The following is a 23372-nucleotide window of genomic DNA, read 5'->3' as shown; positions in this document are numbered from 1 at the left end:
GGGTAGCACATTTGATTGTAAATTACTATATAAAAAAAACCCAGAGTCCATGTCCTACATGAAAAATTAAAGTAAAATCCACAAGATCCAAGGAAAAGTGGCAGGTAGAATTCAGTTGATGGTGACAGAAAGCAGAGCACAATGGTTGACAGTTTAGACTGGAAAGGTCCAGTGATCAGTGGTAGAGTTCTTCAACTTCATCATGACCTGTACATGTAACAAGTTTGCATATACTATTAGAGTCACTGTGGAAGAAAGTTGTAGGCAGCAGTAAGTCATCAGGTGGGAAAAAGGCAGAAAATGGAATTCAAACTAGAGAAATGCAAGATAATGCATTTGGAGATAGCAATCAAGGAATAAATTGTAGGATCCTAATAACAGTAATGGAATCATGGAGCACAAGAATCACCAAAGGTAGTAGGATAGGCAGTTAAGGCAGCATACCAGGAACTTGTCTTTATTAGGCAAGGAATAGAATTTAAAAGCAGGGAGGTATTGCTGCAACTATGAAACACTAGTTAGGACACAGAGTACAATATAGCATTTTTGTCACTGCACTAAGGACATGGTAACAAAGTTGCAGAGATTTGAGGATGTCATTGGTTGGAAAATTATGGTTAAAAAAGACTTGAGGATATTTTCTCTTGTTTATGGAGGCTGGAAGTCTTCAAAACGATTGCAATTAAGAGGCTTAGATGGGTGATCATTAAGAGCCCATTTTCCTTGGGTAAGAAGTCAAAACTGGAGGATATTGATTCATGGTAATTGGTGGAAGGATAAAAGAGACGGAACTAAAGTTTTCACCTAAAGTAGTAGGAAACTGGAATACATACCTGAAAGGGTGATGGAGACAACAAAAACATTAAAAATGATCTGGACAAGCATCTGATGTACCATGACCTATTGGTTTAAAGAACAAGAGCTGGGATGTAGAAATAGTCCATGCAACTCATATGGCCCAGCGTAGACCAAACGGAATTTACAACACTAAGACAATGATTTTAGCAAAAAGATTGTACTGACATAAAAACAAAATGCTAACAAACTCCTGTCAATTTTGATGGAAGGTGATCAACCTGAAAATGTTAATTTTGTCACTGTTCCACAGATGCTGCCTGACCCGAGTATTTACAGCATTTTTTGTTTTTATTTCAAATTTCTTGCATTTACAACTATTTGTGTTTAGATTGTGCCGTCACACCAAGGCTATCAGTACACTTGAACACAAACTTAGTACAGACTTGAAAGATGTGATAATTTGGCATGACACTGGGATTTTCAGAAAGATTTTAAATTGGAAGAAAATCAGTGTTGGCTGCATTCTAGCTTATTTAATGGTTATAATGCACTTTCGGATGTTCTTGAAAGGGCAGGGAAGAGGTTATACAAATGCAAGTCTTCTGTCATTACCAGCTCCAACCTAAAATCAGAGGGCATAGGTTTAGGTCATGGGAGAAGATGTTTAAGAGGGAAAGTGAGAAAGAACTTTTTCCACCCAGAGCTTGGTTGGAATCAGGCAGTGTGTTCTCACACCATAGGTATCTAGACAAGCACTTGAATTGTCAAAGTATAGAAGGCTGCAGAGCAAGTGTTGATAAATGGGATTAGTTTAAATGGATAGTTGATGGTCAGCATGGATGTGGTATACTGAAAGGGCCTGTTTTCATGCCATATGAGTAAAATGTAGTTCTCATAGCCTCAGTTGACATTTCTATCTGCCACACCATTCTCCCCCCCCCCCCCCTTAAGTGACCATTTGCTACCACATTAGACTGTTTTGTGCTTGAAAACTGCTCAAGGATACACAAATCCATTTCACAAGGGCTCTTCCAATGAGCACAGCTTATGGACTCTTACATCCAATCAGACCTCAGGTCATCGGAACGGTGCTTAAGAGTAATCCACCAGTAAATTAAAGTTAGAATAAATGACTGTTTAGTAATTTCATCTTATTCTTCTGCAACATGAACTGTAAAATGAATTATGTAGGTTTAATACCAGGGTTGTATACACCAACTAAAGGCTCAATGAAAAAAAACTAGTCAACAGATTTGAGGATGAATAATAATGATTGTAACAATTAATAAATAGGTACAATATTGGATAGCATTTAGATTACACAAAAGCAGCACTGACAAATCGATTTCTTTTGTTTTAATTGAGAAAACATTACATTTTCAACAATTTCTAAGGAAATAGGACCCTAAAGATGAAAATAACCAAGGAATGAATAATGTTTCACCAGAAATTCATTGGATATAGCAACACCCATTATATACACATTTGTTTCTGACATCAGTGCCACAATATAAAAAAAACAAGTACAGACCATGTTGCAGTGTACTTAAATCATTTGCGAATCTATTAACAAGGCACAATAAAGCAGTTTGACACAATTTACAGTATTATACAGTTTGGCTAAGGCTGCTCGTGAATCAGGTCAGTAGTCAAATTCTCACTTCTAAAACAAGGTCTGAAATGCTCAATGTATAGAAGTGTACAAATTATACAATGAGAACTACCATATATAACAAATGAGAAATCATATGGCCTCTTCATTAAAAAAGCTTTTGAAATACGAAATGTTGTGATGAGAGGAATTTATGCAATGCATGAACTGAAATGGATTAAGAATCAAGAAGGTAAAAGATCCACTGCAATTTCTACAAGTAGATAATTTTAAGGGGTTGGGTCAGCGAAGTGGGAATGGTGTTCCATTTCTAAAGAAGAAATGTTCTTAGTTCTTTGCTTTGCACGTGTACTTGAAGCTTAAACTCATTGTTCATTTGTACAGATTACAAAGAAGCAAACTGCCAATTCTTCATTTACCTCCAGGTATCATGACATTTGGCACAGCTGAATAAATATAGGTGATGATTTCCCTTCTAATACATTTTCTCCAGTCACTTATTAGACACAAGCACCCTATAACCAAAAAAAAAATTGAATGCTCTTTTGTATTTTAATATACAGTCAACATACTAAATCCAGTCATTGCACTAATCAAATTCCACTTATAAAACTAGCCACATTTAACCACCAGGTTCAACAGGTTGATTAAATGGATACATAGTTTTTTAAATTAAAGCATTTTTGATTTTAGCACCCCTTTGTATTTATTAAGGTCAAACTATAAATGTGCATTAAATTCAACCAAAAATATGGAAGATATTGAGACTAAAAAATTATTCAATTTATGCAGGTACAAGAAAGCTGCTTTGGGCACATGTAAATGTTTCCTGTAAAGTTGAATAAAAACATTAAATAGCATTTTGAAAACAATAAATACACCTTCGTTGGTAAAAACTGTAAAAGTGAGCTTAAGGCAATGAATAGAAAGACAAACTTTTCAAAATCAAAAAAAACTCAAAAGAGTTTCACTTAGCACTTCTGGTCACTTTCTAGTTTCACAAAAATATTCATGCATACTGGGAAATAATATCATAGTAGAAACCAAGCAGGAATCCAAAATCACTAACCTTGGCAGCTTCAATCAAATCTGCTAAAAATCAGAATCTGAGTAATGGATTTGTAGTCTTCCACAACAAAAATATATGCAGGAAAAATGAATAATCAACAGTTTAGATGGTACATTTAAGGTTAGTGCAAAAATGCTGAAACTGAGAAATTGTTAAATGAATCACAACAAATTACTCCATTTAAATGTTTGAGAATTCAAAGAAATCTCAGCTTTAAGAACAAAGGTCCTTAATGCTTCCTGGAAGTGGATTATAAAGAAATAAATAGATAGACAATAAAGACCTGGAAAGTTACTCTCTCAACTAGAATTTAAAAAAACTATACTCTAGTCAAAACAAATTACAGATTCATTATAAGGCAAAAGTCCATTCAATAGCATATTTTGATAAGATTTTGCAACCACTGTACAAAATGTGGTTTATGGTATTGAGAGGTTGTCTATTTGACTTGTACACAAGATATTATGCCTCATTAGATAAACAAAGAAAACTAACAGCTTCAGTATCTTTGAGGGCATCTGTAGAAAATTAGTTCCAACTAATTCCTATATTAAATTGAGAATACATAAATGCAAACTACAACTTATTCTTTATTATTTGGCAGAAGCATTTCAAGACTGGGATGGCACTGGCAAGCTCCAAAGGTCATTCAGGACTCCAATTTAAATGCTATTGCCTTGCAGTTGCAACATAACAAAATCATTGAATAACAAAACCATTTCTTTGGCATAAAGCAATTTGATTCACTGAGCTATCACTGTGTTCTTTGGACTTGGGACAGAATGAAACAAAATACATTTCTAATTCATCCAGAATTAAAATGTTTAAGGAATAAATACCATAATCCACAACAAAATACCAGTGGCTCTGCTGCAGAATTATCTGTGGATTGATTGCTAGTTATACCAAAAGTACATTGATGTTCTCACTATAAAACAAGAACACTCCATTTCCATTAATCATGTTTTGCATCTATGAAAAGGTTTGTAATAATTTGTCATTAGTAATGCTGTCAATGAAAAAATACACCTTTTCCATTTCAGGTATTTGGTATCAACACGATATATTTCTAGTAAAAGAACTGTAGATGCTGGAAACAAAAACAAAAAACTCAGTAGGTCAGGTAGTACTTGTGTGGGGGGGGTCGAGAGAAAATAAAACAAAATATTTCAGCTTGATCATTTTATTAGTTTTGAAAAAAGTTAACCCTGTTTCTCTGACTATATTAGCTTAAACAAGATTTATAACAACAAATCCCAAACCTAATCATTCAGAGTTCATACATCAACTCTGCCTAGTAGTGTTCACTAGATTGTGCTGCACCCCACCCCAACACCCACTTATGTAGTCAGGGGTGCAGCAGGTCAACTCCTCACCAGCTGGTAGTTAAACTGGTATTAGCTATCTCAACAGCAACTGGTAATAAAAGATGCTTCAGTAGGACCTTCTAATGCTAAAATCACACCACTATCCACAAGTCCTGGAGCAAAGTCTTTGTTCTTGTCAGATTCTAGGTGTGTTAGACGTTTTAGAAACCTAATATACAGCTGAACATCTGTATTGTTGTTATACATTTGTAGTCCACTGCTGATATTAGTAAATTATGATGTGTCATTTTCTAAACTGAGACCATGGTGACAAAGGGGGTACATATTTTTCTTTCAAAAAACAAAAAAAACACATACAGGATGAAGTTTTCAGGCCTCAGTAGCTACAAGAAGCTCAAATTGCACTTGAGACACCCTATACATCTCTAGATATACAGGTTTGTGTCCAAATTAATTTCACTGACTGGTAATTTCAACTATAATTTGAATAGCCAGTAAATGTTCTTGATTTTCTCATAGCAAAATGCAAGTGTTTGTATGGTACACATTTATTGAAAAATTGCAAATCTTTCCCCTTTTCCAGTTCTTAGCATTCACATTCTTAAATGGGGGGGGGGGGGGGGAGGGAAGAGAAAATATTCTATACACACATACATTCTTCTGAGAAATGTTCAGTAACAAATCAGAAGAAATAACCTGAAAAAGGGTAATTCTAAGAGATGGGTTTAAACTGTTTGGGGGGGGGGGGGGGGGGGGAAGAAGTTGTCAAACACAGAGCATGAGCGCTCTAGAATGGAGAGATGTCTTTTCTCTCCATGCAAGTTTGCTACACAGCACCAGTAATTTAGAAAGTGTCTTTACATGTTGGCAAAACTTAGCATTGGTACTTTGGAATAGTTTTATGCCAAATGTCCTACAATAATAACAAATGCCCACCAGCAAACTTTAGGCCAAAATTACTGAACCAATGGTTTGGTTTATTTAGGACGTTCTCCTAACGGCATGGCCTTTTTGTTAAAGACCAACAGCAGCTTCAAACTTCTGCCAAATGAGACAAGAAAATCCGAGCATAGAACAGAATGCCACTCAAACTCATGAAATTCACAGCTGTGTAACAAAAAATTAAATTAAACTTTTGCAAACTTATTTTCGTAAAGTCACTGGTCAAAGAAAATCAAAATGTTGTGTAAAATATTCCACCCTATAACAAACCAAGTTCTTCCTCATCATCTGGCAAGTTCTCCATTGACCCAAAACTCATCGAGAGATTTGTAGAAACTGGAATGCGGGGCTTTATAGACTGCCTACGCAACGTGCCAAATGGAAAAGTTGAAGACAGACGGCTGCTCTGTTGAAATGATGCAAAGATGTCAGTGCTTGGGGAGCATGGATGCTTCCTAAGCATCCTCTCAGATACTTTTGTCTGTAAGTTTTTTATTTCATCCACAATTTCACAGGCTTTGTTCAGAGCAATTGCTGAACCACCTCCCAGTATCTGAACCTCTGGAATCCAGCGCAAGTATCGCTGGCCCCAGAGTTTTAAAGCTGGACCATTATGTAGAGGAAGCAGCAGTCCATGATGATCTACTGGTTTACTGCACCAATTTTCATAGAATAGTCTGTAGTCAGCTGAAGGGTCCTCAGCTGTGAATGTCCACTTGCTTATCTTTTTGCCTAAAAAAGTCTTTATCAAGTTATCAGTCTCTTCCCTCAAAAATCCTTTCTTGGGTGAAGGTCTAGACTGATAGGATGGGCTTGATGGCAGGGACATCTGGCGCTGTGGCTGAGGAAAACAAAAACAGCAATAATATTAGGATTATTTATCTGTAGATCAAGCAGACTGGTAAGCATAACTGGTTTTCTCCAAGATGGTGGTATTTGACTAAGCTTTTAAAATCTTGGTAGTGGATGGTAACAATACCAAATAGCAAGACCCACATGCACGAATAAAGTAGTTGACCAAGAAGCAGAAAATAACAGCACGCCAGATATTTTGAATTGCTTGGCTTATAAAAGTGTAGCACAAAATAATTGACATTGGTGAGCCATTCTATAACAGAAGAGGTGTTTGCAATTCTATTCAAGCAAAACAGCCAGTGAATCAGCACAGCATGCACACAGGCAAGTTTCAAGGGGGTAATTTTCACTTTCAGATAGATGTGGTAAATTACAATATCAACATGAATTTTCTTTAAATCCTGAGTGAAGCAAACAATTCTGATCAATCCTCTCCCAATTAAGCAGCTTGGAAAGTTGCTAAGAGTAACAACTAAGTTACTTGAATTAAAGACAAAATTGAAGATACACTGCATGGCAAAATTGTGGACAATGTGAAAGATCAAAATAATGTTTTCCTTCTCTGCCTTCAAGAGTACAACATTATTCTGGGACCTGGTTTCATGGATAATAGGAGGCTTCTGATGCCCTAACAAAATGTGGCTGTTCTTTTTATGAGAGCCTAAACTAGAACATTGATAAGCAATTTACCTGGGGAGGAGAGGGGAGGAGAAAAGCAGTCAAGATTGATTCTCCTCATCACTCCGACCATGGTCAGCTTATCAGTACAGATCACAGGTCAACTTAGAAGATTTCAGTCCATTTGGCCAAGTTCCACATTTACTTATGAGCTGCACAGCAAGGGGAGGATCCAAGGATAGATTTTAATATGAAGCTGCAAAATCTTTTCTCTAAACACTTCTCATCATTGATTGACCTTGTACAAAGGCAATATCACTGATATTTCTAAAAAGGAGCACGGAATACAAAACCAAAGAATACAATAAATTCAGACATGGAAGTGATTATTCTACAGTTACAAGTACTCTGGACTATTTTCAGCATCCCACTGCGGAAAAGTGATAGAAACTGGAGATATTAAACAATAATATCCTGTTTTCATCCTGATGTAAGGCTTGAAATATTGAAGACTCTCCTCCCCCACCCCCCCCCCCCACAGGAAAAAGCCCAGAATAAACTTTCTAAACTTGAAAATTCCAAAACGCAAATAAAAGTTCTCTAATAGAAGATCTATGACAGAGGGATCACATGGAGCTTTGTAATGCAAACATTATGGGAAGAGTTTAGATGGCTTCATACAGTCTAATTGATCTACAGTTTACCCATCCACTGATCCACTGTCAATATTACTATTTTAAATATGACTATTGATCTGAATGACTTCTTGGAATTTAGGCACATGTAACCGAAATGAGAGTTTACCCCACATGCACCCTCCCAATTAAGTTAGTAGATGGTTCTAATCAAAAACTGAAGACCTTAAAATACCTCTGGTATATCCAGAAATTTTTCATGGACAATCTCCAAGTACTTCTGTGCAGAATCCTTTGATGATATGAATAAAGCAATTTACTCAAAAGATGACAAATGTAACTTATGTAAGAAAATGCCACTACCCTCATGGTTAATCTATACCCAGCCATAACTGGCACATTATTGTATGGGAAAGGTCATTATTGAAATACCTGCTTCCCAAAATACATGAAGATACTTTATGCTGGCTATTTATAGTAAATATGGTTTCAACAATATACAACCACTATCCACATCACTCAACTCTCACTAATTCAGCTGATGGGGCTTTAAGAACACTTCTCCAATATCTGGCTTTTGTTCGCACCAAGTAGTTTCTCCAGGCAATATTCCAGTTGCAGCTTAGTTGGAGGAACAACCGTATTGGGAATCAAAATGCCAATAAAAATTCACAGGCTGTCATTTCAAACAAAAAAACCTTGCATCTTTTTACAAGTAGAACGTGCAAATGCTTTTTGTTTCAAAAGCCTGAACTAATGCTGCTTTGACTCAAGAACTTGCATGGGTGAGTGACAAATAAATACTTGCTAAACCCTTATTTCATTGAAAAAATAAACAAGAGCTCAGTAACCCAAAGTACTGTTTTCCTTCTAGAGATGTTACCTGACCCAAACATTAAAAAGAGAATGCTGCTATTTTATTTTGTTTTAAGTGGTGGTGGGGGGGGGGGGGGGAAGAAACTAGGAAATACACACCAGTAAGCCCAACATTAGTAGTATTGAAAGTGCTAGAATCTATTATGAAAGATGTAACAACAGAGCACTTGGAAAACATTAATAGAATTGGACAAAATCAGCATGGGTTTAATGAGAGGGAAGTCATGAGTTAACAAATCTGTTGTGGTATTTAGAGGATGTAACTAGTTGAATAGATAAGGGAGATGTGGTGTGTTTGGACATTTGGAAGGAGTTTGACAAGGTCACATAGGAGGAGGTTAGTATGCAAAATTAAAGCACCTGGAATTGAGGGCAAAATACTGACGTGGATTGAGAATTGGTTGATTGATAGGAAACAGCAGGAATAAACAGGCCATTTTCTGGGTAGCAGGAATCAGTGCTGGGCTCCAGCTATTCACACAATACATTAATTGAATGAAGGAACTAAATGTATAGCTGATACAAAGCTGGGGTGAGAAAGGGGATGTGTGGAACAAACTGAGGAGGATGCAAAGAGGTGATATAGGTAGTTGGCAAACACAACTTAAGACTGAAAATTCTAAGGTTGTCCACGTTGGTTCTAAAAATTGTAGTCACCATCATACCCCAGTCCTTCATGAAAAATCTGTTGCTAATAACATGAGGCCATCAAGTCAGAAGCAATGATTTCACGTGACATTTACAGCAGGAGTAATGCAGAAAACATTAGAAGGTGATTAAAAGTGTTGAAACATGTTGAATGTGGTATAACTGAGTTTTTAAAGAAATGCCAAGACTGAAAACACTCCAGCCCCAAACATCTAATGTATGACTCTTATCATGTCAGAATAAGATCTGAAAATTCCATGTTTTCAAAATAACAAATTATACACATACTTAGCAGGTGGTACAATGGCACAGCTAGTTGAGCTGCTCCCTCACAGCATCAGGGACCAAGGTTCAATCTTGACCTCTGTCTGTATGGAGTTTGCACATTCTCCCTATGACTGAGAGTTTCCTCCAGGCACTCCAGTTCCCTCCCATATCCTAAAGATGTGCATGTTGATAGGTTACTTGGCCACTGTAAATTGCCCCTAGTGTGCAAGTGAATGGTAGAATCTAGGAGGAGTTGATAGGAAAATGAGGATGAGTGTAAATGAATGGTTGTTGGTTTGCATGTGGGCCGAAAGGCCCATTTCTGTGCTCTATAACCCCAAACAAAATTTAAAGCAATTACCTTAATGCGTTGAGTTCTTCTAACATTTCCAGGTTTTGGCTTTCCAACGTAAAGTGGATTATAAAAGAGTGCTTGAACAGAATTCTCAAATTGAACAGACCATTCCCACACAGTGGGAAGTTTCAAAGATCTACCAAGCATACCCCGATCTTCACCAAGCTGCAAAACAAATAAATGTTATTTTGCCAAACAAATTACAAGACAACATGCTATTTGGTTAAGGCCTACACAAGACAATATTCATTATTGCTCTGAAGCTAAGATTGAAGTAAAAAAGACAAGATTGTAATTGAAAGATATTTTTGGTATAAATGTATATTCAGTCTAACTCCATATAACAAAATCAAGTTAAAATATTACATTTTTAATTTCATTCTTCAAAAATTTTCACCAAGTTGAGAACTGTAATGACATAGCTGGATGGCGCCATGATAGTCTGGTTCCAGCTGCCAGAAAATTTATCAGCAAGTAAAGACTTGTCTTCTCACCCTGCATCATTACTCTGACATTCACCCAAGGACCTTTCCTTGATCAACACACGTGGCCCCTCAGCAGCATTACATTGCAAGTTATGAAGTCACAGCAAGTATCAGAGACACCACAAATCATCAGATAGTGATCAGGTAGCTAAAGCAAATCAATTGCAAATGATCAAAAATAAATTGTACCAATTGGGGACACCTACCATTTGGGTATTATCCTTTTGGTATGGTGAATTGAACAGGAAGGTGCTAAAGATGGGGATATACATACTGTCTGACAGTATAGTCAGGTAGGTCTCTGTAAATTCAAAGGCTGGTGGGTATTGCTGAAGCAATTGCCATATACATTCCAAGAAGAGAAGAAATACTGGTTCCTTCAAGAAAGAAAATTGCAGATATTAATTTTGAATCAAAAATTTTACATGATAAAATGATGCACAGATGTAAGCTGTTTGTAATTACAAATAGAATAGGTAACAAAACCAAAAGCCTGTCCCATAGTAATTTGATCTACAGCAATCAAGCTATTAGAATAAATTTTGCAACCATAGTTCTAATTATACATTAAATCATAAAATATCCCATTTTGAACCAACTGAAAGGAAAGCATTTTTTCCTTTGAGGATTTTAAATGAAATTTAGAGGTTACACAGTGCTAAATTCCTCTGTGGGCTCACTCAGAATCTCTGAAACCTCTTTAGCCCTACAATCCTCCGATCTCTAGCCTGCCAATTCCAGCATTTGTGCATTCCTGATTGGGCCATCATCAAATTCCTTGGTTAGACTCATTGCCGAGCTTAGACAAGGTCCTGCAAGAGGAAAAGGTGGAGCATAGGTAGTATCTACTCTGGGTATTGGCAGACTGAGCTGGCATGCAATTGCTGTCATTTTCAGGACGATGCAAAGCATATCTTAATACTGTATTGGATCTGGGCAGAGATGCAAACCCAATCTGGTGTCCACCAGTTGCAGTGGCAATATAATTATACCAACTGGGTGTTGTTCTGAGTCAATAGCCAAGAGTGGACAGTGAATCAAACCAAGACTTCTCTGCATTTCTTTTTCCATCTGGGGCTCCTGCTGTGCAGCAGATCCAATAACAGCAGAGGTCAAACCCAAGCACCAGCAATACCACAATGCTCCCCACTCCCATGTCTAATGCCAAATGTGGCCACTGGGACAGCCGCAGGGGAAGAGGTTATTTCCCAAGACCCAGAGGATTAGGGGAGATTTTGCAAATCACTACATTTTCAAAACCAAAAAGAGTTTACAAACATTATTAGGTCTATTGACCCTATATTTCTTGCACACAAAAGCCATCATCGTGGGAAAATATACAGGTACAAGCTACACTGAAATATTATGTACACTTGTCATAGACATGCTCCTCCTTATATTTTGTTGGTACAATGATGGCTCAACTAGCACTGGAATGGTTTTAATCAACTTTGCCTTCAAGCCTATTGTACACTTGTCATAGACATGCTCCTCCTTATATTTTGTTGGTACAATGATGGCTCAACTAGCACTGGAATGGTTTTAATCAACTTTGCCTTCAAGCCTATTGTACACTTGTCATAGACATGCTCCTCCTTATATTTTGTTGGTACAATGATGGCTCAACTAGCACTGGAATGGTTTTAATCAACTTTGCCTTCAAGCCTATTGTACACTTGTCATAGACATGCTCCTCCTTATATTTTGTTGGTACAATGATGGCTCAACTAGCACTGGAATGGTTTTAATCAACTTTGCCTTCAAGCCTATTGTACACTTGTCATAGACATGCTCCTCCTTATATTTTGTTGGTACAATGATGGCTCAACTAGCACTGGAATGGTTTTAATCAACTTTGCCTTCAAGCCTATTGTACACTTGTCATAGACATGCTCCTCCTTATATTTTGTTGGTACAATGATGGCTCAACTAGCACTGGAATGGTTTTAATCAACTTTGCCTTCAAGCCTATTGTACACTTGTCATAGACATGCTCCTCCTTATATTTTGTTGGTACAATGATGGCTCAACTAGCACTGGAATGGTTTTAATCAACTTTGCCTTCAAGCCTATTGTACACTTGTCATAGACATGCTCCTCCTTATATTTTGTTGGTACAATGATGGCTCAACTAGCACTGGAATGGTTTTAATCAACTTTGCCTTCAAGCCTATTGTACACTTGTCATAGACATGCTCCTCCTTATATTTTGTTGGTACAATGATGGCTCAACTAGCACTGGAATGGTTTTAATCAACTTTGCCTTCAAGCCTATTGTACACTTGTCATAGACATGCTCCTCCTTATATTTTGTTGGTACAATGATGGCTCAACTAGCACTGGAATGGTTTTAATCAACTTTGCCTTCAAGCCTATTGTACACTTGTCATAGACATGCTCCTCCTTATATTTTGTTGGTACAATGATGGCTCAACTAGCACTGGAATGGTTTTAATCAACTTTGCCTTCAAGCCTATTGTACACTTGTCATAGACATGCTCCTCCTTATATTTTGTTGGTACAATGATGGCTCAACTAGCACTGGAATGGTTTTAATCAACTTTGCCTTCAAGCCTATTGTACACTTGTCATAGACATGCTCCTCCTTATATTTTGTTGGTACAATGATGGCTCAACTAGCACTGGAATGGTTTTAATCAACTTTGCCTTCAAGCCTATTGTACACTTGTCATAGACATGCTCCTCCTTATATTTTGTTGGTACAATGATGGCTCAACTAGCACTGGAATGGTTTTAATCAACTTTGCCTTCAAGCCTATTGTACACTTGTCATAGACATGCTCCTCCTTATATTTTGTTGGTACAATGATGGCTCAACTAGCACTGGAATGGTTTTAATCAACTTTGCCTTCAAGCCTATTGTACACTTGTCATAGACATGCTCCTCCTTATATTTTGTTGGTACAATGATGGCTCAACTAGCACTGGAATGGTTTTAATCAACTTTGCCTTCAAGCCTATTGTATGCCACTTTCCCTCCCAGTCTGCTTCCTTCACTTACTCGTGAATGGACTGTCCACTTTGTTTACTGCAACTGTCAAAGTTCCCTTGATTTGATCCACCCCATCATACAGGCTAGATTCTAGTAATGGATACACACGACATTCCAAAGCTGCTTCTATTATACTCATGTTCAGCCAAGAATTGAACTTCCTGAAATAAAAAGATTGCTGGAAATACTCAATACATCAGGCAGCACCAGAAGAGAGAAACGGAGTTAATGTTTCAAGTCAATGACCTTTTGTGAGAACGGTCATCTTATTCTTCTCCAGAAATAAAAAGTCAAGGCATTGAAGAATGGAAGAGATAAAACACACAATGACAAGGGTGGAAGTAAAGTTGATTAAATCATTTCTAGTTCAGTATGGAGAGCAGGAAACACAACTGGAGACAGCCATCAGCACAGTCATTCGATGAAAGGTCTTTAGTTTGAAACAGCAACTTCATTTCTCTCTGCACAGATGCTGCTTGACCTGAGTATTTCCAACATTTTGTCTTCATTTCAGATTTCCAGCTGCTGCAGGTTCTTGGCAACTATTCCTTTCTTGGCCATTTGCAATGATGATTTTTGTTTGCTTAAAATATATTTCCCAAACTTTATCCAGTACAAACAAAAGGCCAGCCACCCAAAATGTCAACTCTATTTTTCACTCCATGGTTACCGCTCAATTTGTTGAGTATTTCCAACATTTTGTCATTAGGGTTGCAAGCTAAGTTTTCTACATCCTTAGGATTTCAAGCTAAGTAGTTATTAATTCAAAATCCCAGTGCTGAGCAATTTGTCCTGTTTATTGCTTCCTTGGCTGAAGATGTTTTGAATTCCTTACATAGTTGGCCAAATGCCTCCTTTTCATTAAACCTTGCACCCAAAATCAAGGCAATGATAGCAGATCAGTTCATTCCACAATACTGAATTTCAGAGTAGTGAAATTCAGACCTTAAGATCAGTTCTCATTTAGCTATTACCTTAAAATTATGCAGAATACCTGTGGTAACATTGATCATTTCACCCTCTCCCGAACCTGATTTCAGCTTGGTCTATGTAAAACTAGACAATCCTGCGACACAATTTTATGAGCAGAGATGGATTTCAGCCTTTCATCCACAGCTTGCCCAATAATTGCAGAAATGTAATGAATGCTATTTACATAATGTACAAATTATGAAACCACTTCACATTCCAGCATTTGACATAACTATTTGAATTTAATTTAGCAGTGGAGGGCCACTACCACAATGTTTCACCCTTACCTCTTTATCATTGCTTCGTAGATGATTACATCGGTCCAGAAAGCAATGGCAACCCATCAACCACTCCTTCTGAATTAAACTCTGGAAGCCAGTTATGGTCCTAAAATGTGGATCTATAATCACCTGGACCAGACTAGCTATTACACAGCACAGATCAGAGCAATTTTCTTCTGTATATTGGAAACAAAATAGGAAGACGCTTAAAATGGGTTTCCTAGTTAGGAAAATCAAATCAAAAATTGAAACAGTTGATATTAAATAAATGAATCAACAGAAATGATTCATTTCACCTTCTACTTATGTTTTTTTTAATCTTGAAAAATGTTGTTAAATTTTGCAAGAAATCAATATTGTACAGAGAAAATTCAAATTCTTTCTTACCCACAAGCACCACAGATGTATTTTTATGCTCCAGGCATTCAACAATATCCAAGGCCTTCTTCAGACATTGCCTGCAAAAGATAGAGTCTACATCTCAAACTGGAACAGACTGGGGACGTTAAACAAAAAGTTAAAGCAATGTGTTGAAAGATACAATTACACGGCCACATTTCGAAGAAAATCTGTTTCTATCCCGGATACAATGACTGAAAGATTGCACTCGTCTGTAGTAATCAGACTAACGTCCTGTTTTGGTTTAGGATTTCACTCTTCACCAGCTTTGTGCATTGAGAGATTAAATGATAGGAAATTCAATTTCATGTCACAGCTTTTCATTATTCAACATATTAAGTACACATCATTGAAAGCCCAAGTACACAGAATGTGTATTATATACCCAATATTTCAAATTACCCAAATGATTCCAGAACTGCATCACTGACATGAATGTTCTACAATTTCTTTTAGAAGGAAGCAATAAATAATTCATAATTATTAAAACTTAAATTAGGTGCAAGTTCTTTTCTTTAAAAGATATTAATGGACCTAGTATAAGGTATTTAGGTTGCAAGTGAGGACTTCATATGTGAGGTATTGCATTTTGGGAGATTAAACCAGGGTAGGACTTGTACAATGAATGGTAGGGCCCAGGCGAATGTCATGAATCAGAGGGACCAAGGAGTGCAAGTGCATAGTTTGCTGAAAGCAGCGTCCCAGGTAGATAGGGTGGTGAAGAAGGCATCTAGCATGCCTTCATAGATCAGAGCATTGAATATAGGAGTTGGGAAGTTATGTTGCAGTTATACAAAACGGTGAGGCTACACTTGGAGTACTGTGTACAGTTTTGGTCATCCCGTTATAGGAAAGATGTCATTAAACTAGAAAGAGTGCAGAAAAGATTTACCAGGATGTTGCCCGGACTTGAGGGCCTGAGTTACAAGGAGAGGTTACATAGACTAGGACTTTATTCCCTGGAACGTAGGAAATTGAGGGGTGACCTGATAGAGGTACAGGAAGTTCCCGGATTACAAACAAGTTCCGTTTTTGAGTCTGTTTGTAAGGTGAATTTGTATGCAAGTCGGAACGGTTACATACAGTTCATATCTAGCATCAATTAGTCCTAAATCACTACAAGCTTCAGTTATTTATTGCTATATATTAAGATCCAAATGGAATTTTGATTCCAGTTTCATTATAATTCCACACATAATGTGAAGCAATCTAAAATACAGCATAACTTGTTATCGCCAGGACATGTGAAGACTGTCATCAGTCTTATGTGCATTTGGTGTCATTCTTTACAGTACAGTACTGTGGAGGTACAGTTACCACAGAGTGAATTTTGTGTATTTTCCAACTGACGGACAAAATTGACTTAAGGACATCTGTAGAAACAGACCTCGGTCATTACCCGGGGACAACTTGTCGGGGAGAGCGCGTGCTGGATAGATAGATAGGAAAGGGAGAGAGAGAGAGAGATGGAGATTTTTTTTATATAGACACACACACACACGAGGGGGAGGAGGGGGGAGAGGGGGGGGGAGGGGGGAGAGAGATATGGTGGGTGGGGGCAGTGGGAGAGGAGGCTGGTCACCATTCATGGCAACCCTCATCATTCGGAACTCCAAACATCCCTGCCCCAAAATAGCAGTACAGACTGTAACACATGAAATCCACGATCCAGCTGTTCACCACCTCCATCACCTGGAAAAAGTCAACACTGACAGGCAAACCGTTCTGTGCCCAATTCCATGCCTTCTTCCCGCCACTCGCAAGTACGGGCATTCGTAACATGGGGACTTTCTGTATACAAGATCATGAGGGCACAGACAGGGAGAAAGCAGTCTATTTCTCCCCCTCCCCCCCCCCCCCCCAAGGAGGGAGTGCTAACAACAAAAAGGGCATTAGGTTTAAGATCAGAGGTGAGAGATTTAAAAGGGACATCAGGGGTAGCTTCTTCACGCAAAGGGCGGCACTTAGTTGGAATGAGCTGCCAGTTAATAGTGGTTGAGGCAGGCACATTAGCAATGTTTAAAAGCCATCTAGATAAGTACAGGGATAGCAGGGGTTGAGGAGACCATGGGCCAAACACAGGCAGATGGGACGAGCTCTCTGGGTGACACAGTTGGCATGGACAAGTTAGCCTGAAGGGCCCATTTCCATGCTGCAAGAATCTATGACCTGCTTGCTGGAGATTTTTTAAATCATGCATTTCAGTATGTTCACCCAAGAAACAAACACCCAAATCATGATTTAGTCATTCAGAAAAGATCCACAAACCTGATAACTTCCAACCAATTTGCATTCTCTATCATAGACAGCCACTTAATGTCAGATTCCCAGAAATCAGCAGCATTATCTGGACAAGAATAATAATGATTAAAACATAGCTGAATTATATATAGATCCAAATATAATCAGATTGGCCAAAAATTGGCTTCAATAATTTTGTACATCTTCTAAAGGAGCTGAAGATAAAAGATGTACATATAGTTTGATTTTTGTTTAAATAGAAGAAAACTGCTTATACGATACCACTAAGCATCTATTATTTATGGCTTGGGCCTACTTAAATACAAAACATACTTCAACTAGATTTATTTTCTTTAAAAACATACAAAATCTTTTGATAAGAAACCACTTCTACACTTTGGAGCGAAGGGGATTTCTTGATATCAGGCTGAATATATTTAGTTTCCAGAATGATTCAAACAAGCCCCAAGAACTAATGATATCCTGTAGAATTAGACCAGACAGTATAAACAATCAAATACTAATTTTCATTAAAGGAACAATTAGCATACCCTGAATTAAAATATTCAAACCTTTATACCAGTGAATTGATCCCTTATTTAAAAATCATGAAGAAATGTAGAATGAAATCTTAATCACGAGTCTACAATGCTCAGAAATGAAATCATGAGGAAATTAAAGAAACTTAAGTGTTTTCAAACACAGAATATAAAGGAAATCTATAATGAGCTGAATGCATCTAAACCCATTTATATATTGTTTCTATTTAATATAGAAAATTACCCATCAGAAACAGCTGTTTAAATCTGCTGTAAGAAGCCTGTATTTCCTGCAGAGTTGGGAGAGTGGTTGAAAGGACCTCCGTCCTGACCGTGTGATTCAAGGGATGGGTTTCTCCAAGAACATGAAACAACCTGCAAATCCGCAAAAGGAACATTACAATTGTTAGTTAAAAAAAAGGACATTCTAAATCATAGACAATTCTTCCCAATTGTGTAGACACCTCTCGTTTCATAGTGTTTCCAGCTTCTTTTTTAAAAAAAAGGGCAAAGAGTTATTCTGGGGCATGCTCTATTGGTTAATTTTAAAACTATTATAGGTGGTTTTCCTTTAGTCAAACAAAGGAAGTGGGAAATTTGAAGTTTCTTGGTTCCAAATCAAACAAAAAGCTGACCTTCTCAATCTGGAAGCTAGTACTTAATATTGATAGAGAAACAAAGGACTGAAGATATTGGAATCTAGATGAAAAACACCGATGTTGGAAGAACTTGGCACGCCAGGCAGCATCAGTGGCGAAAAGCTGGCAGTCAATGTTTCGGGTCAGGACCCTTCCTCAGGATCACCATTGATCACCAGTATGAGTAAGCAAAACAACAGAATAATTTCCTCAGAGGCAAGAAAGAATAGTGGTGGCGATGGTGAGGAGGAAGTTAGGGTTTTAAGGATTTTGGGTGCTGAGCACAAACAGTGGCTCCACCCATATTAGCCAAGACAACTGTCGGACTGGGCCTGCACCAGGAGGCAAGTGAAACAAGTGTGCAACCAATGTGACTTCAACCTCACTAACGCTTCTGATGTAGGCATGTCTGTCAATAATCTCATTGGTAGGAGTGGTTGTTGGATTAGCCCAGTGAGGTTTCAAATCTTTTCTCAATGATGGCACCATCTTAACCAAAAGAAAAGTACTGCCAGACCCAGAGAGTCAGACCAAGAACAGATTTAACAGCCTTGGAAGTTTGGAGTCCATTTATTCAATATTTTCACACGATATAGATCCCCTTGTAATAACCTTTCAACTTAGAGGAATGGAGTTGACGACATAATATTGCTCTGTTTCTACTGAGAAATTTTAGTCCAGTTTTTAAAAAAATTTTTTTTCCTTAGCTTAGTTTAGTTTGATATACTGTTTATAAATTCTCTTATTGTTGTTTTAGGGATTTTTTTTCTTCTGTAATAAATCTTTCTTTCTTTTATATTATATTCATTCACTAAGATATTGTTGGATCTACAGATTTTTTTTTAATATATACTTTGTTTTTTTATGATTATCCATGCCATGATTGTTCTCCCGATCTCTTTGTATTACATGTACAAACATTGACGTTATATATTAATCTGTATTAATTTGAAAACTAAAAGATTGAAAAAGAAAGATTTAACAGCCTTGACATTGACAGACAACATGAACCTATCAGCAAAGTCCATCTTGATCATAATCTGTAACCTCAGCCCAATAAATCCCTTAGTAGTTATCACATAAAATACAGATATGAATAGAAAGTACGTCAGGAGCATACCACTGAGGAACTAATTAAAGAAACAGTATAGGACTAACTGAATGCCAAGTCATAATAGCTTGTTGCTTTTGTTATCCTATTGTAGATGTTATAACTCTGTTCAACATTTAACCATACTTGGTACATTTAACCAAATAAATGGGAGCAAGAGGCTCCAAAGACTCTATTCTCAACTACAATGGGGCACAGCATGTGACAGTAACAGACAAGGCCTCATGATAAAAGGACCAAGTGAACAACCCATTTTCACTTCCTCTTAAGATCCCCACCATCACAAATGCCTTTAACTATCCAAATTATTTTACTCCACGTGACCCAACTAAGCACTACACAAAGTAAATCGGCCTGGAAGATTTACATACCAAAACTTAACTATAACACTATTCAAATCTTCTCTCACGGGAGCCCATGCTAGTTTTACAACAAAACCCCTCTACTTCAGTACTGCAATCTCCCAAGTTTTTAAACTTATTAATATCCTCTACTGTCACCAATGACTTCATGCAAGCCACATTAACACAACCAGATTAAAGGACAGAAGCATGATGAAATAAAGAGTGGGTTACCTAACAAATCCTTTGGACATGTACAAAACATAAGTCAGAAACAAGACAAATGTTCACTTCTAAGCTGGTTAGATATTGCTGTATCACTTAAAAATCATTATCCAGGACATGGCACTGATGAATTGTCATCAACCTGAAATGTCAACTTCTTTTGCCTCAGATGAAGTTAACCTGTTGTTTAGTTCAAGACAGATCAATTATTTGATTAGCCTTAGATATTGGATTCAACATCCACCCCTTACCCAATTCTCCCTATAATACACGAATTGCATTACAGCATAAGTAGAGGCTGGGGAATTCAAAGCAGCAAGGTCATGGGGAGAATAGCACCTGCAAGATGAACTCCATTTCACAGACCATGTTGTCTTAATTATCTATCACTAGGTAAAACTAGAATTCCCAACAAAGTCAAACAAAAATCAGCTCAAGGCCAATAGTACCTCAGACTCAAAGTAACCAAGAATCTGCAAGTAACAAGACTTTGTAAGAATTGCTGACTTTCCAAGAACTGATGTTTTGAGGGGGAAAAAGAAAGTTTAGAATTTTGAATTTTATTTTACATGTAATCAGAAAACTAGATACAAAAAAATTGTCTGGTAACAAATGGCCTTATTAAAAGTTAACAAACTAGTGAGTTGCAAGGTCATACTACAAGACCTTTGCTCTGACAGATTAGCAAAACTCATTCTAGTGTCAATGCAACATTGACAAAACATGTTATTGTATATAACAAGCCCCAAATTGTTTGGGTTATCTGTACTTAGTTTATTTTGTTCAGACCTATTTTGCAAGAAAGTCATGAAAATCATCTGCAAACCATGACAGACGTATAAGAGATTCTGCAGATGCTGGAATCTGGAGCAATGCACACATAACGCTGGAGGAACTCAGCAGGTCAGGCAGCATCTATGGAGGGAAATAAACAGTCGACATGTCAGGTCAAGACCCTTCATCAGGGCTGGAAAGGAAGAGGGCAGAAGCCAGAATAAAAAAGGTAGGGGGAGGAGGAACACAAGCTGGCTGGTGATAGGCAATTCCAGGTGAAGGGAAAAGTAGGTGGGTGGAGGGGTATGAAAGGGAGTGATGCAAGAAGCTGAGAGGTGCCTCTTCCACCTATCACCTCTCAGCTTCTTGCATCACTCCCTTTCATCCCCCCCTCCTACCTACCTTCCCCCCCCCCCCCCCCCCCCAACCTGCCAGCTTGTGATCCTCTCCCCTCCCCTGACCTTTTCATTCTGACTTCTGCCCTCTTCCTTTCTGGTCCTGATGAAGGGTCTCAACCGAAGACATCCCTCCACAGATGCTGCCTGACCAGAGTTCCTCCATCATATAGTGTGTTGCAAGCCATAACAATTTACATTGCCCGAAATAGGAATAAAAGTGTGTTACGGACTCAGTGAAAGTCCCTTTAAGATAGAGAGTGTGTGTGTATGTGTGTGTGGGGCGTGCTTACGTCAATAGAAGATAAAGGACGTAATGACGTTGTTGAAGAAGTCAGAAGAAGGAGGAGAGAGAGAGAGAGAGAAGGGAGAGAGACACCAGCCTGCTTGTTTTCTCTATCGATGGATGAGAAACAATAACTGTGTTTGCCATAGAAATCCATGTATGGAACTTGGAAGTAATCCGGTGGAGTTCACTTTGTTGCTGACCTGCAGAAGGAAACAGGTATTTGTGTGTGGACGACCACGATTCGGATGCTTTTCGGGGTGAGGAAGTCACTACCGAGTAAACGCTGAAGTGTCGTTTGGGGTTCCATCGTGGAACATTTGGATTTCGTATTTACTCTCTCTATGTTTCTCTACGTCTACATCTTATCTTCAGACAACAGTGATTGTTGAAGAAGCCCTTGCTCATGTTTCACCTTATGGCTTGCGGAACTGAACTTTAAGAACCATTCCGGAACTGGGAGTTTTGGACTTTGCCACACACACACACACACACACACACACACACACACGAAGAGTTTAGTTTTGGGGTTAATGTTCAAGGTTTAACATTTTTGAATTCTAACATACTAACATTTTTGCTTTTATTTTACGTATTATCATAAGTAGTGATTAATAAAATAGTTTTTAACACTGAATCATGCTCAGTGTGTTTCTTTTGTTGCTGGTTCGTGACAAGTGAAAAATTTCAAACTGCAAAAGACACCCATTCCAATATGAAACTCAGCTCTATGGATATTTTTTTTTGAACAAGACATTAAGAAAGCTGACTACCAACCTGTCAATCCAACCTTTGTCCATTTGTGAAGTACCATCATCAGTTTCAGGAAGAGCTGCCATCTTCAGCAATGTACAACCACTGGAGTGAGACCAGCACCAAAGCTGCAGAGATATGCAAGAAATATTTTTAAAAATACATCTTATTTTAATATTGTTGCAAGACAAAATAAAACTGCTCCACTTTCACACCTACAGAACAGTCGAGCACAAGTCTTAAATTTTAGGATTAAGTCTGCATATCTGCGGAAATGAAGTCCATGCCACCTCATAGATAAGAATAAGACACCGAGCTAAAGATAATCAGTTGGGTAGTCACTGGCCAGGTGCAAGAATAGATTTCAAAGGAGAAAATTTCTGGTGTGTAGTATTTTTTGGTTGAAGGTACAATGTAGTGAAGAGGGAAGAACCTGGACATTTTGGATTGGAAAGAACTACAAGCAGAAAATTAGAGAAATAAAAGGTGTAGAACACAGAACAGCATAGGATCAGGCCCTTCATCCCACCATGTCTGCACCAAATATGAAGCCAATCTTTCAAAATGCCACCTGCTTTGCAGATGGTCTGCAATCCTTTTATCCCCTGCTCGTTCATGTGTGTCTGTCTAAATGCCTCTGAAATGTTGCAATTGCATCTGCTTCCACCACTTCCCCAGCAGCACATTGCAGGCACCTACCATTGTGTAAATAAAAACTTGCCTCATCTCTGTGGAGTATTCTCTCAAAGAGGAAACTGAAGTTGATCTATGACCCAATCTAATGCAACTTTGCCCCATCTCTCTCACTACTTTATAGTTTTAAAAGAAAATATCTATTCTCATATTTAAAATAACCACTTTGGCCAACTGCCGTTTGTAGATCAGTGCTCCAAACCTCTACCACTGTGTGTAGTAA

General features: G+C 37.9%; 1 protein-coding gene across 3 annotated transcripts in view; it reads right to left on the bottom strand.

Moving 5' to 3' along the window:
• Positions 1–1037: 1037 nt before the first annotated feature.
• Positions 1038–23372, bottom strand: part of mtmr12 (myotubularin related protein 12) — a 67771-nt gene continuing 45436 nt past the window's right edge. The window contains exons 9-17 of one of the 3 annotated variants that reach the window (XM_052010453.1): positions 22481–22584; positions 18178–18308; positions 17422–17500; positions 15142–15212; positions 14761–14930; positions 10695–10865; positions 10010–10168; positions 8093–8149; positions 1038–6590 (exon numbers count right to left, since the gene is read on the bottom strand). In XM_052010453.1, coding sequence (XP_051866413.1) covers positions 6009–6590; positions 8093–8149; positions 10010–10168; positions 10695–10865; positions 14761–14930; positions 15142–15212; positions 17422–17500; positions 18178–18308; positions 22481–22584 — 1524 coding nt within the window. In that variant the 3' untranslated portion in view covers positions 1038–6008. The remainder of the gene's footprint in view (positions 6591–8092; positions 8150–10009; positions 10169–10694; positions 10866–14760; positions 14931–15141; positions 15213–17421; positions 17501–18177; positions 18309–22480; positions 22585–23372) is intronic. The other 2 variants (XM_052010451.1, XM_052010452.1) reach the window with 2 other exon arrangements.

Source organism: Pristis pectinata, chromosome 2 (genome assembly GCF_009764475.1).
Source record: "Pristis pectinata isolate sPriPec2 chromosome 2, sPriPec2.1.pri, whole genome shotgun sequence".
NCBI lineage: Eukaryota > Metazoa > Chordata > Chondrichthyes > Rhinopristiformes > Pristidae > Pristis > Pristis pectinata.
Note: the sequence above shows the minus strand (reverse complement) of the source record. Positions and strands in the feature narration are given on the sequence as shown.